We start from the raw sequence: 15,014 nt of genomic DNA, 5'->3' as shown, positions 1-15,014 counted from the left end.
TACCATGTGGTTCAGTTGAATTAAATTATTAATAATTAATATTCTTGTACAATTTTTATTAGGTTTGAGATTATTATAATTAATTTCTGCCATTTTATCAATAATAGAATTTCATGCTATGACCTATTTAGTTACAATAAGACCTGACGCATAATACAATTTCTTAAATAATAAATAATTTCAACAATAATACATACATTTATTTTTTTATTTTGAAATTCTTGATCCTTTATTGATAGTTTTATAATTTTTAGGAATGATATTTTACCTTGCATGAGAACCGGTATGATATTTGACAATGCTTTGAATCAGTCAGCTGCGTTCGAACTGTTTTTAAAAACATCTGATCGATAGTAAACAAGTGTAACCTCAAAATCAGTGAGCGATTCATAAATAATTTGTGCTTTATTCGCAAAATAATTATAATTTTATTGAATAATTTTCCTAGAAAAATATTCAGTACAGAACGGTACTCTTATCAAATATACAGTTATTGATAAGTAAGCTTTATCGCTCGGTCGCTAACTATTCCTTTAGCAAATTCTTTCATTTTAAAAGGTAATCACAATTTTTTTCTCTTCTCATGAGATCTATTTGAAAAATTCATCACACAAAAGCCCCCAGGATATTTTAAATAGGTAATTGGGAGACGAGTCGAAACAATGACTATTTGAAAAATCCGATATTGTGATGAATACACTATTTCATCTCCTTACTTCTACGAAAACTCAACACTTAACACTAAAAACAATATATCGTGCACTTTTGGCTACGAAAAATAAATAATTGATTGTTCCTTTCATTGGATACAATCGAAATACAATAATTAATGAGGTCTCTTTGGATCCTTCATTAAAACAACTCCACAACTTCCATTCACGGGTGGCTTATGAGCAGACCCATAACTATAACAACTATACAAGATTTCACATATTACTTCTTAAGATTTGAATAGTATTTGCAACAAATATAGACTTTCATCATTTTTTCATAGTTATTACAGGTTTCGACTCTTTGGTTTGGCTTTTACATAGATTGGGTGAGAGTGTGATTTTACTTCGGTGACTTGACAATCGTCTACCGTTTGACTCGAGCAATTTCTTATTTGCGCTTAGTACGTTGCGTACAAACAGGATTACACTTGAAATGGCTTTCTTGATTTTTATCAATGTTGGTTACAAATATTAAGTCCTTAAGATTACATTTATCAATTTGAATTACAATTCATGATCTTTTGATGCAACAGTAATAAATTTCACATTTAAAGGTAAGAATTTCATTTTCTTTGGAGTTTTTTAGAGATACATTCATATATGACATAGAACATGCGCATTTCGTGCAAATTAACATAAATATATATTTTTGGTTGCGTTTTTGCTTATGATTTCACATTAAATAATATGTTACATTAATAATTGAATAACGATATTGCTTGGATTCTATTAATATTGACTCTAGGATTTCGTACACATTGGTTGGTGGGACGAAGAAAATTATCGAACAGGCTTTGGTTCTGAATAGATTTTTTCTATCGATTCTGTATTTCAAGGTTAGATTTACACATTTTTTCAAATAAACTTTGTTTATTTTCTTTCCTCCTATTCACTACTAATTTCATGTTATTTCTAATTTATAATTATTTTCTGTGGATACTATAATTCTTGTTTCTATTTTTCAGTTGTGCAGATGATATTAGACGGTTGTTTCGGTGATGACTGTAGCACGAGACTGATGGCTTGATCAGGTTGGTAAATTTTTAAAGTTGTTTTCAGTTTTATTTTCTTCTGTTATTAAAGTTGATAATAATTTCTTCATTTGAAGTGGATTGTTGTTTATTAGATGAGATGCGGCGAAATTTAGGTTATGTTGATTAGGCTGCAGTAGAAATATGCTGGTCTGCAAAGATGTGATTCAATGGGTAGGCTGTGACTATGAAGAAGTTCGATAATTGATGTAATTCACAACGTAGCTTCCAGTTGATTAAAAGATTATTATTTCCTCAAGCCCCCATCTAAATTTGATTTCTGATTTGTTTCAAGTTTCCATTCCAATTTGCAACTATCCGTTTTATCAAACTTGGCTTAAAACGAATGTGCCGGCGAAGTAGGTAGATCTCTTCAGCCAGTGTTGTTCTTCCTTGTTGACCGGTGACATGCAGTTTGATATTTTTAAACCTTACATGCCGGTGGTGTCTGTGTGTCTTTCCAAATGATATTTTCCTTTTTTGCATGCCGGTGTACAGTCTACTTGATTTTAACCGGACATGACTGCGGTGATTGTAGGCCCTTCTTGATACCGTCTTCCTTTTTTCTTGCATGCTGGTAGGAAACTTGATGTACGATTTCAGCCTAACATGACGGCGATGCAGATAAATTTTTCTTGACATTATTTTTCTTTTCCGTGGAACTGCTATTTTACCTGTGTGTGGTTTTGATTTAGAGGTTTTTATTTTCAGTTGTGATTTCAATTTGTTGTGGGTTTCTGTTTCATTTCTATTGTTTTGTGGGTTGTCTTCATGAGTGTTGGTTTCACATGTTTCAGGTGCTGTTCGTGGTGGATGGGAGATGCGTGCGGTCGGCGGTCCGGGCTGCTCTTCAACGTGGTCGGCAACGTCCTTGGACTCCTGGCGTCCAGCGCGCGGTGGTACGAGCTGTCCCTCTATGCCACGAATGATGTCCTCGGCTTGGCTGGTGATGTCGTCCAGTCCCTCTCGGCGTTCGGCGGGGTGCGGCGCGACTTCAGTCTTGACACTCTCGGTAGGTTGGTCTTCCATATATGTGTCACGTTCGTTTGTCTGTTTTATGACCTCTCCTTCGAGTGTGTTTACTTCCGCATGCGTGGGTTCAGTCTCTGGTCCAATATTGATTTCCTTTGCATGACACTTCTCCTCAAATTGCCGTCCTAATATCTTGCTTTCTTCCGCTGCTTCCTTCAACCTTTGTTCTGATTTTTCAAAATCTTGTTCACTTGCCTTCTCCATCTGTTGGATTTCCCTCTCTAATTCTTCTCTTGCTTGTTTGTCGGCTTCCCTTGCCTGTCTGATTTCTTCCCTCCACTGTTGGGTTTTCTTACTCAGATTGTTTATTGCTTCATTTGTTTGTTCATTCATCTTGGTTATTGCTTTCAGGATGGTGTTCCAATCTATTGCGGGATCGGGTGTACATCTAACGGTCATCCGCTGGTTCTTCATCCGAGCAACGGTACGAGAAATGGGAGTTCCTGTCTCTGGGGCGTCGTCGTCCGTATGCTCTCCCGATGTTTCGTCCTCCGGCTCTTGGGCGGCCGATGGATCTTCCACCAGAATGCAGCTCTCCTCCACCTGCGTCGAAGATAAATCATCCAGTACATTGGGATGGAAATCGGCGGATGCGGTGGCAGATGCGGATGGCGGCGAACAATCGGGTGAGATGTCTTCGGTGTCCGACAGACTTGGATTGACCTGGTCGTTTCCTGCCATGTTTTGTGAGAAAATAATGCGACGGACGTGTGCGGTGAATGAAAAACGTGAAAGTGTTGACGTGATATACAAAATAATTAATAAGAAATCCAATAGAAATTGCTATAGCTTCGTAGTGAGTGAAATACAGAAAAAAGTGGTTTAACAATGTGCTCAGTGATAAAATGAGTCAAGTTAGCAATATCGTTAACATAAAAATGACAAGAACATACAGGATACACAGTGAACACTTATGCGGTATACAGGTACGCCTCTTATAATTTATTATTACTATTATTATAAATATTTTGCTTTTATAATTTCTTGCCGCAATTCTATATATAGGCTAGTGTTCTTTGCAAAATTTTATATAAAAGCAGTGATGCTCTGCTTGAATTCCACAATATATCCGTGATTTAATTTTACTTCCCTCTTTATGTTTTTAAAAAATTTTTAAAAATATAAATAACTTCAATCCTCTTTTCTGTAAATATTTATAAATTGTTTCAATATAGACCTAATATTCTTCAAATAATATGACCTTTCTTATGATATCTCTTATACCTATGACTTATAGTATGACCAATTTTCGAATAACACAATAATAAAATTCTGAGTTCGATTTTTTCTCTAAAAATTCATCAATCGATAAATTTCTTTTCTGTTCAAAAATTGGGTATGGTACTTCTTGTTATTTTATATAACAGTGAACAGTCAATATTAAATTCGAAAAAATTCACAACCATAAATTTTTCAAAAAATTTTCCCGTTGTCAGCGCTATAGTATACTGAGCAACTAAATAATCCTCGTAGTCGATTATCCACCTCTTCAATGCCTATCACTGTTGGGCGCCAAATCATGTAAAGCTCTTCCTGGGGGAGTCACTCTCACCTCCAAGGATAGGACAATACACGTAGGGTGATGTAATGCTGTATCTAAATGCCTCACGTTGGGCCGGCAAATCATGTGGTGCGTTTTTTAACGGCTTCACACATGTAGAGTGAATCTTGTACTGAGTCAATGGTGTAGCGGCTATAAATTTTGTAATTGCGTGCGTGGACGCTGAGTGAACACCAGACTGATTGACTCACTACAAGACTCAATACAATTGTCGGAATCGCGGGAGGCCTAAACGCTCGCTCACCCTTGATTCTTCTAATGACAAATTGTATAGTGATGAAATTTTTATAAGTAGTGTAGCGATCGCTAAACACTTAAAATTATTACCTGTGAAGAATGAGCATACAAAATCATACAGGTCGAGCAAAAATCCCGAGGTAGATAATTTACGGGACTGCGTCTCTAATAAGTTCTGAAGGATTAAAATACGGTATTTGAACCAAATATCGTTCAGAATATACTTCGAGATCAGAGTCTTGTCGGGTTTAAGCTCTATTGTAGGAATTTATATGATCTATGGCTGCCACTGCTGTGCAATTGATGTGTTCGCTCCTAAGTCGAGGTAGGTAACAGATAAAAGCTGATATATGAGCAGGTAAGGACAATGAATAAATCCTAGACTCTTAAATGCTAAAGCGCTTGTCGGCGTGGCCAATAATTTGACGAAGAAAAAATTGATATTTCTGCACTGAAATATTTTCGAAGCGTGGATTGGGGCCCCTTATGACTTATAACTCACGTGAAATTCCTTGGTAGTCGTGGTTTTCTTCTTTAGATCAAAAATCGTTTGATCGGCGGCAATCCAGTCTTCGGTTTCAGCACGTGGGGAATTTTAGTTTAAATATCTCCTTCACCGAATTAATTAAGGGATAATTTACTTTAAGTTTTTAGATTTATCGATTGATGAGAACAGAAATTTACGAATAACAAATAAATTGGCCTAAAAATATCGGCTCACAAATAGAACATTTAAAAAATCGAACAAGAAATTTTACAAATAGGTCTTTGGTAACTATGAAAGAGATCTACACGGTAAGGATTTCAAAAGGGAAGTGCTGCTCTTTTCTCTAAGCTTTTAGGCTAGACCTTGCTTCTCGGAATCTCGATGTAATAATTTGCATAAAAATTTGCCATTGGTAGAACGCTTGTGACGTAAACATGACGTCAGTGGCAAGTAGTAGAATACAATTCCTTTAATTACAATAATAATTCAATTTAGGTAATCCTTAAAACTGCTTAATCTTCTAGACATAGTTCCTCTCATACAATGTACACGTGCTAGTGTAACTGATAAGGCAGGGTTGGTGTCTGATAATAGATTAACATGTGTTGCTTTCAAACGATCACCGTCTTGGTGCTATTTCTATGCACTGTGATTGGTTTAGACCTACCAAAGAGATTTAATTACCATGTGGTTCAGTTGAATTAAATTATTAATAAATTAATATTCTTGTACAATTTTTATTAGGTTTGAGATTATTATAATTAATTTCTGCCATTTTATCAATAATAGAATTTCATGCTATGACCTATTTAGTTACAATAAGACCTGACGCATAATACAATTTCTTAAATAATAAATAATTTCAACAATAATACATACATTTATTTTTTATTTTGAAATTCTTGATCCTTTATTGATAGTTTTATAATTTTTAGGAATGATATTTTACCTTGCATGAGAACCGGTATGATATTTGACAATGCTTTGAATCAGTCAGCTGCGTTCGAACTGTTTTTAAAAACATCTGATCGATAGTAAACAAGTGTAACCTCAAAATCAGTGAGCGATTCATAAATAATTTGTGCTTTATTCGCAAAATAATTATAATTTTATTGAATAATTTTCCTAGAAAAATATTCAGTACAGAACGGTACTCTTATCAAATATACAGTTATTGATAAGTAAGCTTTATCGCTCGGTCGCTAACTATTCCTTTAGCAAATTCTTTCATTTTAAAAGGTAATCACAATTTTTTTCTCTTCTCATGAGATCTATTTGAAAAATTCATCACAATATTATATTATATATTTGTGTATATTAAATAATTTTGTTTTGCAAAAGGACAGTGTTCTTTACATACAATGTGCATGAAAGTTAGATACATTAGGCAGTGATACAGTACATGGCTTCCAATCCTTCTGTGCTAATTGGAAGAAGCCATCCTTGAAGGTTTTTTACCTTCTTAAAAACTATAAACTTTATAATTCTATTGGTATAGTAGAATCTATTAGGTCAGTAGAATCCATTGATCATACAAAACTATTCCATCATATTGGTACAGTGAATGCTGGAATGGGAGAATACTATGATATGATTGACAAATTTGAATAGGACACAGTATAACCGTTGCTCGCTCGGAATTGAATTTGTCAGTCGTAAATACGCTTCCACACCACTGACGACCATCAATAACTTCCCCTGTTAACCAAGTTACGTCGATGAAGGTTTCTGACATCATCACTCACCACTTTCAATTTCCAATGCAAGTACAAACAGATGTAAATTTTTTGATTGCCTAATCAACAAACCATGAATTAATAATAGTTCTAAATTGTTGAAAAACGATCTGGCAATGTTTTGGAGCCAGAAAAAGATAGCGCTATCTGCTTTCCCGATGATAGACAAGGAGAGCAGCACTAAGATAATCAAATCCTGCCATTATAACGTGGACCTTATCATATTGTCACTATACAGAGTGAATCATTATGTATCGGAACTCAAATACTTTGAATATAAACACCCATTGTGTGGGGTACATCATTTTGAAGGCCTTTTCAGAACAAGAAAGATGACATCAATAAAAGTGTTCTATAATACTTGTATCCAAAATGACGGCTGATTAAAGTTTAAGTTTTTACTTGAAACCTCAATCAGCCGCCATTTTGGATATAAGTTTCAAGTAAAAACTAAAACTTCAATCAGTCGTCATTTTGGATACAAGTATCGTCGAACTTTTTTATTGATGCCATCTTTCTTGTTCTAAAAAGGCCTTTAAAATTATGTACCACACAATAAGTGCTTACATTTAAAAATCCGAGTTACAACCCCCTAAGTCACCCCCTCATCAAGGATGAAATTCATCGTCATGGAGTCATCGTCATCATCATGTCATCCTCATGAGAGGATGAAATTCAGTTGTACGTCAAAAGGTAGAGTACTCGACCACTAACTTATCCTGAAAGTTACAGTATTATATCTACAACATTCTCCAACTTATTGAAGGGTTCCCATGCATATGACTCACTCTGTATATTATTTTACGGGACATGAGACAGACTTTAATATTACTGAACGTAACTTTTACAGGGATGAGATGGGAAAACCCCAACCTCTGATATATTTCAATCAACACTATCCAATAACATTCAAGACTCACCCTCATCCAACGACATTTCACGTCACTTCTAGTCTCACTTACTCGCACCAAACTTCCCCAAACTAACCCAAACTCCGCAAACCTCACCTCACCTCACCAAGTTTACAGTTCCTCACACAAGTCGAGCTCCACACCCCTCACCGCATGAGTCTCATATTATGAACTACCCATGTCACCGGCCTATTGATGATCGGTTGATGGGATGATGTTGTGCAAGAAGTAGAGGTTCATGGTGGAAAGGATTGGGTAGGAGGAAAAGGGAGAGGGTGAGAGAGAGAGAGCAAGATAACCAATTTGGCGCCTCGTTTCGTGTCAATTGGCGAAGATTTGGAAATTGCCATCTCCGGTAATTCTCATCGCGTGCTACTAATTGAACCGAAATCTGCTTACCTCAGCACAACAAGACGCCGTCACACACCCCCTCCCACTCTCTCACTTTATCTATCACTGCTTCTCTCTCACTCTCTCTCTCCTAATTCACAGTCGAAATCAAATCAGAAACGATCCCGGTTGACTTTCCAATGAAGAGCTAGGATGCCACTTTTCAATAGGGACCTACGTTTGATGGATGAAAATGGAATCATTAAGATATTACAATTTTGCTGGAACGTTTTCAATTATAGCAAAGATCTATACTTGGCTCGTTCGAAAGGTTTCTTCAAAAAGATATTCCTTATTTCGAAGTTGAGTTATAATGATGCCTTCCCACACGCACTCCCATCAATAGAAGAATATTTTCATTTGATATTTATTCCTGCAATATTTATAACATTCTGTTGAGGGTGATGATGATGATGATGAAAGTTGAATGTACTTTCAAGGTATATTCTGAATTTTTCATCCACTGAGGAACAATTTTCAATCGCATTTTACAACCAGTAAAGATGGCAGTCATCCTTTCATCACATTTAGTTGTTTGATGTGAAAACAGCATATGAATTGAATGTTTGAATTGTAATATGTTATTTCAAAATGTCTTACCTTGGTTCATTCAGTCTTTATTTTTAACTGCAGTGAAGTCGAACTGTCCTTGTATATGAAGATCCCTGGATTTTCATGGAATTCTCAGTTCGGATTCTGTAGAAAAAAATGGAAAGTTATTATGAATTAAATTGAAAGACGAATCGTAGATAGCTTAATTAGTGGAAATCTAGATAATCAATGTATTATTGGAGAGAAACTCGAATTGAACCCGTTTAATGAAGTTTTACGTACAATTTCCAATATAGTTATCAATGGCAAAAGTATGCCTAATACAGATTTAGATGTGGTACACTTCTCCGCAGTTTAATATTACGAATCAATTTCAATTACGTTGAATCATCATCAAATCATTTTTTATTTTGACAAAAAAAACACAACTCAATGAGATGAAGATAAAAACTTCAATACAGTTAGTTCCTTTCAGAATAAAAATACTACTTGCTAAATTATTCTCAATTTGTATGCAAGTAGGAGGTCAGTGAAAAAAGCTTTTAATGCTACACTCACACACCTTTCTATTTCAGATCTGTATGTGCAAAAAAAGGTAGAAAAAGTATTATAATAGAATGGGAATCCAGATAATTGCAGAAGAATAATTCTCAATAGTTTCAGGCAGACATCAATTAATCCATTTCAATATTTGTTTTTTCAAAAGTATTTTGTTCTCAATGTTCTCAAATATATTCCTTATATAATCAGGTAGATAATTGGAAAATTCTGGTCCCAAAAAACATCATTTTTCAAAAAAAGTGTTAATACTCCCTGGGGTATCTAGCTAAATTGTCAACTACACTTCTATCCACGTTATAATGACAGTGGATTGAGATGGAGAACAGCGTTGCCGATTCTCTGCCTTGATTAATTATCTTTCTACATTGTCAAAAACAGATTTGGCATCGTTGTGGAGCAAGAAAAGGATAGTACTACCTGCTTTGTCGAATAATAGACAAGGATAGCAACACCAAAGTTGATCAAATACTGTCATTATAACGTGGAATTCTCACTATAGTTCTGTATACATTATCATTCTCAAACATTTGCATTCTCAAACATTTGCATTCTCAAACATTTGCATTCTCAACATTTGCATTCTCAAACATTTGCATTCTCAAACATTTGCATTCTCAACATTTGCATTCTCAAACATTTGCATTCTCAAACATTTGCATTCTCAAACATTTGCATTCTCAACATTTGCATTCTCAACATTTGCATTCTCAATCATTGCTTGATAAAATGACGTAAAAGGATGATAAGACTTTGAAAACATATTTATAGGGCAATGGCAGACAATTTAAATATTGGAAAATAGAAAAAGAGTGTTCGATCCTGCTCAGACCCTTCATACACCGTTCATTATCAGTTATTATTCAGAAAGCATGTAACAGCTTTTCGAGCTTTTTTGGGGAGAATATTAAAAAAATTCAATCAATAATAAACAGGGTTTCTGCAAAATAAATTCAATCAATAATCAGCAGGATTCATGGAGAATATATTATCAAAATCAACAATAAATTCAATCTTCATATCAATCCAGAAAATGTAACCTGTATGATTAAAATAAATATAAATGGTAATTTTCTCAATAATAACACATGATAATGGTCTTATCGATAGTATGAGAATGAGATCTGGATGTTTCATACAATTCCATTTGTTCTTAGATTGAGTTACTACAGTATTTAACCCAGAAATAATTGAGCATAAAAATATTGTACAATGTATCAGAACATAAGTTGATGAAATACATTTTATTAATCATTCAATTGATAATAAATCAATATCCACCCCAAAACACTAATTCCATGGAGTTCATAAAAATTATCTCATATAGAGTTAAAACTTTCAATACCGACTCGACGCGAGTAGACGAGGAAGAATTCATAAATTCTAATCTGAATAAGCCAAATCATTGCCAAATTCTATTTCTGGAGTACAACTTTCTACTATCGAGATGCAGTAAAAACTACCACAGCTGTATTCAGACTATCTTTCCGAAACTTTCACTGATTTCAAGACGTTTCGAAGATGATGACCTTAATCTACATTGATATTATGATTCAAACGAACAACTGCATTGTGAAACTTCTACTGTTTAGAGCTGTGAAGGAGTAGAGTAGGCAATACGCAATACACCTGAATAATATACATGAATAATGTATTGTATTGCTCAGTCTTGAGAAGGACCGAAAAAGGTGGTATGGAAAACTAACATGAAATATGCGTCAATTTTCCGATAGAAATCAATAGTTTTTTATATCACCCTGGAATATTCTTTTTTCGAATTCATTTTTCATCCTTAACTACAGCGGAACAAGATTGAACATAATGAAATTCCTATACTTTTTTGAATGTTGAATCTTATTATTATTATTATTATTATCCTTTTATAAGCACGCTCTTGCGGAAATATTTTCAAAGAAGGGCACTTAATGCAACCTTCCTCTCATCTTTATTCATCATTATTATTATTATTATTTTATTATTATTATTATTATTATTATTATATTATTATTATTATTATTATTATTATTATAAATATATATTATATAATAAAAATATATTTTTATTATTATATATGATTATTATTGAATCTTATATTATGTTATTTGGAGTGAGAAGTAGACACTAAGGACAAAAGAGTTTTAAGATGACATTCAAATGTCATATTGTTATACTATTCATCTGAATATGGTGATGAGAGTTGAATAAACCTGGAGTTCCAGATACGTTCTAAATAAACTGGATTTTTTCGCAAGGATACATCCACTAAGTAATATCATAGAGAAACAATAGCGTAAGTAGATATCCCATGGTATAGGGAATTTATGTCGCAACTTTTACTGTTATCTCAAGCCGATTACTGTCGATTATTGTCAATTTTTACTGTTTTGTTGGGGTGAGAGTGTATGAACGGCACAATATGAGAGACTACCAGCGTCATAAAGCTTTACAAGAAAGAACTACGTGGACTATCAGCTCGAGATAACAGTAAAAGTTGCAACATAAACGCCCTATACCATGGGATATCTACTTATGCTATTGTTTCTCTATGGTAATATTGAGTCTTTCGACAAGCGGCGGTCACCCGTCCAAAGAAAAATACTGGCGTTCGAGACTCATCCATACTGAGCAAATACTAGTGGGTAACAATCCAACTCATTTGACAACTATATCATCTTCTTCATTGTATTATTCTATTGAACTTGACTCCGAATAGGGAAAGTAGTCCTATATTGAGATTGCTGACTACAATACTGTGCCATCTAACTAGATGAAACAATGATTTGATGATTTTTTTCTATCTTCTGTTTGATCATTTTCTATTGTGATTAAATATACGAAGAAGGGCCCCACACGGGATTACCTTTGGGGCTTCATTTAGACTATAATGATAAACATGTATTGTGCATGCGTGGGTGTTTGCTACACCAGGTATGTTCTTTTATTCAAATTTGTTTGTACAATATTTGTTTTTGATCGAAAAAATTATTACTATTAGTATTATTAATTCAAAAATCAGAAATCAATGCTGCGGTAAATGATGAATTCAATTGATGCTTGTAAAAAATTAAAAAATAAATAAATTAGTTACTATAGATGATTAATTATCTATATTATACTCTTCAGGTCAGTTCGAAGGAGGAAACATCCTGTAAGTATAAATCTCACAAAAATTGCATCTGGAGAAAGGAATTTTTCAATCATTGATCAACTGGAGCTCAAAGCAAATTTTGAATGAAACCACACATACAAACAGGGAAAGAGAGAAAAATGAGGGAAAAAGAGAAAAAATGATGACCGCAGAAAGAAATAAACAATGGAATTGTGTAGTATCTATTTTTGAGCAAAGCACATTCCGCAAAGTTGAAATCTAGCAGCTGAGTCTGGACAGCCAAACATGAACACAATCCAATTGTGATATATTGTTGAGTTGTTCAGCCGTGTAGGCCACACTCCAATGACAGCTAATGACAATACAACTGGCATCACACAGCCCTCCAAATCCTATTAATTTTCCATCATTTGTACGTGTGACAGAGAAACGGTATGTGAGGGTGAGAGAATGTGTGAAAGAGAAATAGCGATGGTGAGAGAAAGTGTGACAGAGGAAGAAAGAAAATATAGAAATGGTAAAGAAGTGGAGGAGTGGGAAAATTTTTGAAAGGAAGAGAAGAGAGAAAAAGTGAAGAGGTGAGAGTGTGGGAGAGAAAAAGAGAAGAGATAAATAGTGAAAAGGTGAGTGTGGGAGAGAAAATGAGAAGAGAAATAGTGAAGAAGTGGAAAGTGTGAGAGAGAGAAAGATAAGAGATAAATAGTGGAAAGGTGGAAGTGTGTGGGAGAAAGAGAGAAGAAAGAAATAGTGAAGAAGTGGGAAGTGTAGAGAGAAAGAGAAGAGATGAATAGTGGAAAGGTGAGTGTGAGAGAGAAAAAGAGAAGAAGAAATAGTGAAGAAGGGAAAGTGTGAGAGAGAGAAAGAGAAGAGATAAATAGTGAAAAAGTGGAAGTGTGAGAGAGAAAAAGAAGAGGAAGAAATAGTGAAGAAGTGGAAAGTGTGGGAGAGAGAAAGAGAGAAGATAAATATTGAAAAGGTGAGTGTGGGAAAGAAAATGAGAAGAGAGAAATAGTGAAGAAGTGGAAAGTGTGAGAGAGAGAGAGAGAGAAATATAAGAGAGAAATAATGAAGAAGTAGAGGAGTGAGAGAGAGAGAGAGAGAAAAGCGAGTAATAGTCTAGAGGTGGGAGTGTGGGAGAGAAAAACTGAGAAAAAAGAAATGAGTGAGTGAGAAAGTGTGAGCAAGAGAAAGAGGAGAGAGGAATAGTGTAAAGGTGAGAGTGTGGGAGAGAAAAACTGAGAAAGAAATAGATGAAGAGAGTGAGAAACTGGGAGATAGAAAATTGTAAAGAAATAGATAGTATTGAAAACTGTACAGCCTATCACTCATGGAACAGAAAATGGAACAAAAGAAGAGAAACTAAGTGAAACAATGAAGGAGAGATGAGACTATATAGTGGAACGAAAAAAGATTGCTTTCAGTCGAACTGATAGAATTTGAAGTACCCTTCATGTCCCTGTAATTCATCACAAACTAGAATTGAAAGATGAAAAATTGATTAACACAATTAACTTTCAGCATTTTTTTGACAAATTGATACCGTTGCTCATTGGGTTTCATTCTATGATGGAATATGGATTTATTCTATGGATTTCATTCTATGATGGAATATGGAGTATTCTATGGATTTCATTCTACGATGGGTTTCATTTCAAGTTGATTGTCAAATCTATGAGAAAACAATGAGATTATCAAATATTGGGGAGGCATATATCGGAAGTAGTATCATTGAAATTGGAATTAAGCTTCATGAAGTACATTATATTTTCTAAAATGAACAAACTGGAAGAATGACAAATTTTTAATCCTTCATCATCTTTACTCTAATTGATTTATTTTTATAATTTACTGTACTAGGTCTCGACAGACTCACTGCACTGAACAGCATTGAATATGATATTTATTAACAACATAATCACAATGTACCAAAGAATATAAGTATAACATAACAAAAATATATAAATCAAAATCGAGCCTCAATTTGAAATCAATAACTTTTTTATGTGTGCACCGAATTTGATGATTTTTTTGTTATGTTCAGGGATAGGTTTATGGCCTATCAAATTTATGATCCGACTTCAGGACTCTTTCCTAGGGTCCTTCAAAGTTTACATGTGATCCTTATGGGAGAAGATTTGTGAGCTGGCCACACAGAGAAATAAAAATCAGCTATTATAATCATTGCGTCATCCAACAGCCGTCGGTAGATCTGTTTTTTATGTTCTTTCTACTGATTCACAAAATTTTAAATCTAACAATAATGCTGCGGTACGAACGACGTCCAAACTTGGGTCGTAGAACTCGTAATGCTGTAAATTTGGAATATGCACGGAAAACTCAGCAGCAAGGAGACATTCCATTCAATTTCCCAGCAAGCTGCATTCAACTATATCCAACATGCTGCACAACTAACTAAGCACATTGGAAGTCCATATTGAGATACAAATGTAAATACTGATTGTTGGATAATTTTCATAAAAATATAGTGCATCAGATTAAGCTAAGGGTAAGCACACCTGAGGAGGCGCGGCTTGGTGATACAAAGTGTTGATCTCATGAAGATTGCCTATCACACCGTTCCAAGCCAGGCCCGATTCAGTGTGTGTGAGTTCTTCCATTCAAACCAATAGCAAGAAGCACCTGGATGCAGAATGCCGCATCGGACCTCCTCAGGTGTGCATCTAGCTAAAGTTTTTC

At 34.6% G+C, this 15,014-nt stretch overlaps 2 protein-coding genes across 2 annotated transcripts in view; both read left to right on the top strand.

Moving 5' to 3' along the window:
- Nucleotides 1–1,740: 1,740 nt before the first annotated feature.
- On the top strand, nucleotides 1,741–3,586 carry LOC120351764. Its single transcript, XM_039429932.1, has 3 exons — nucleotides 1,741–1,748; nucleotides 2,542–2,756; nucleotides 3,128–3,586. The coding sequence occupies exons 2-3, from the start codon at nucleotides 2,565–2,567 to the stop codon at nucleotides 3,332–3,334; spliced, it is 399 nt and encodes a 132-aa protein (XP_039285866.1). The 5' UTR covers nucleotides 1,741–1,748; nucleotides 2,542–2,564; the 3' UTR covers nucleotides 3,335–3,586.
- Nucleotides 3,587–13,100: 9,514 nt separating this feature from the next.
- LOC111048682 (sodium-dependent proline transporter) overlaps nucleotides 13,101–15,014 on the top strand; it is an 82,716-nt gene continuing 80,802 nt past the window's right edge. Inside the window, exon 1 of the mRNA XM_039431327.1 lies at nucleotides 13,101–13,115. Coding sequence (XP_039287261.1) covers nucleotides 13,101–13,115 — 15 coding nt within the window. The remainder of the gene's footprint in view (nucleotides 13,116–15,014) is intronic.

The sequence above is a fragment of the Nilaparvata lugens genome, chromosome 6 (assembly GCF_014356525.2).
Source record: "Nilaparvata lugens isolate BPH chromosome 6, ASM1435652v1, whole genome shotgun sequence".
In the NCBI taxonomy this organism is placed as follows: Eukaryota; Metazoa; Arthropoda; class Insecta; order Hemiptera; family Delphacidae; genus Nilaparvata; species Nilaparvata lugens.
The sequence above is the reverse complement of the archived record's forward strand: the minus strand, read 5'-3'. Positions and strand labels throughout refer to the sequence as shown.

Bases quoted from the DNA above. Each gene is read 5' to 3' on its own strand.
- LOC120351764 (XM_039429932.1), top strand. From the start codon at position 2,565: ATGCGTGCGGTCGGCGGTCCGGGCTGCTCTTCAACGTGGTCGGCAACG. The intron at 2,757-3,127 runs GTAGGTTGGTCT...TATTGCTTTCAG, and splicing joins CTTCAGTCTTGACACTCTCG to GATGGTGTTCCAATCTATTG.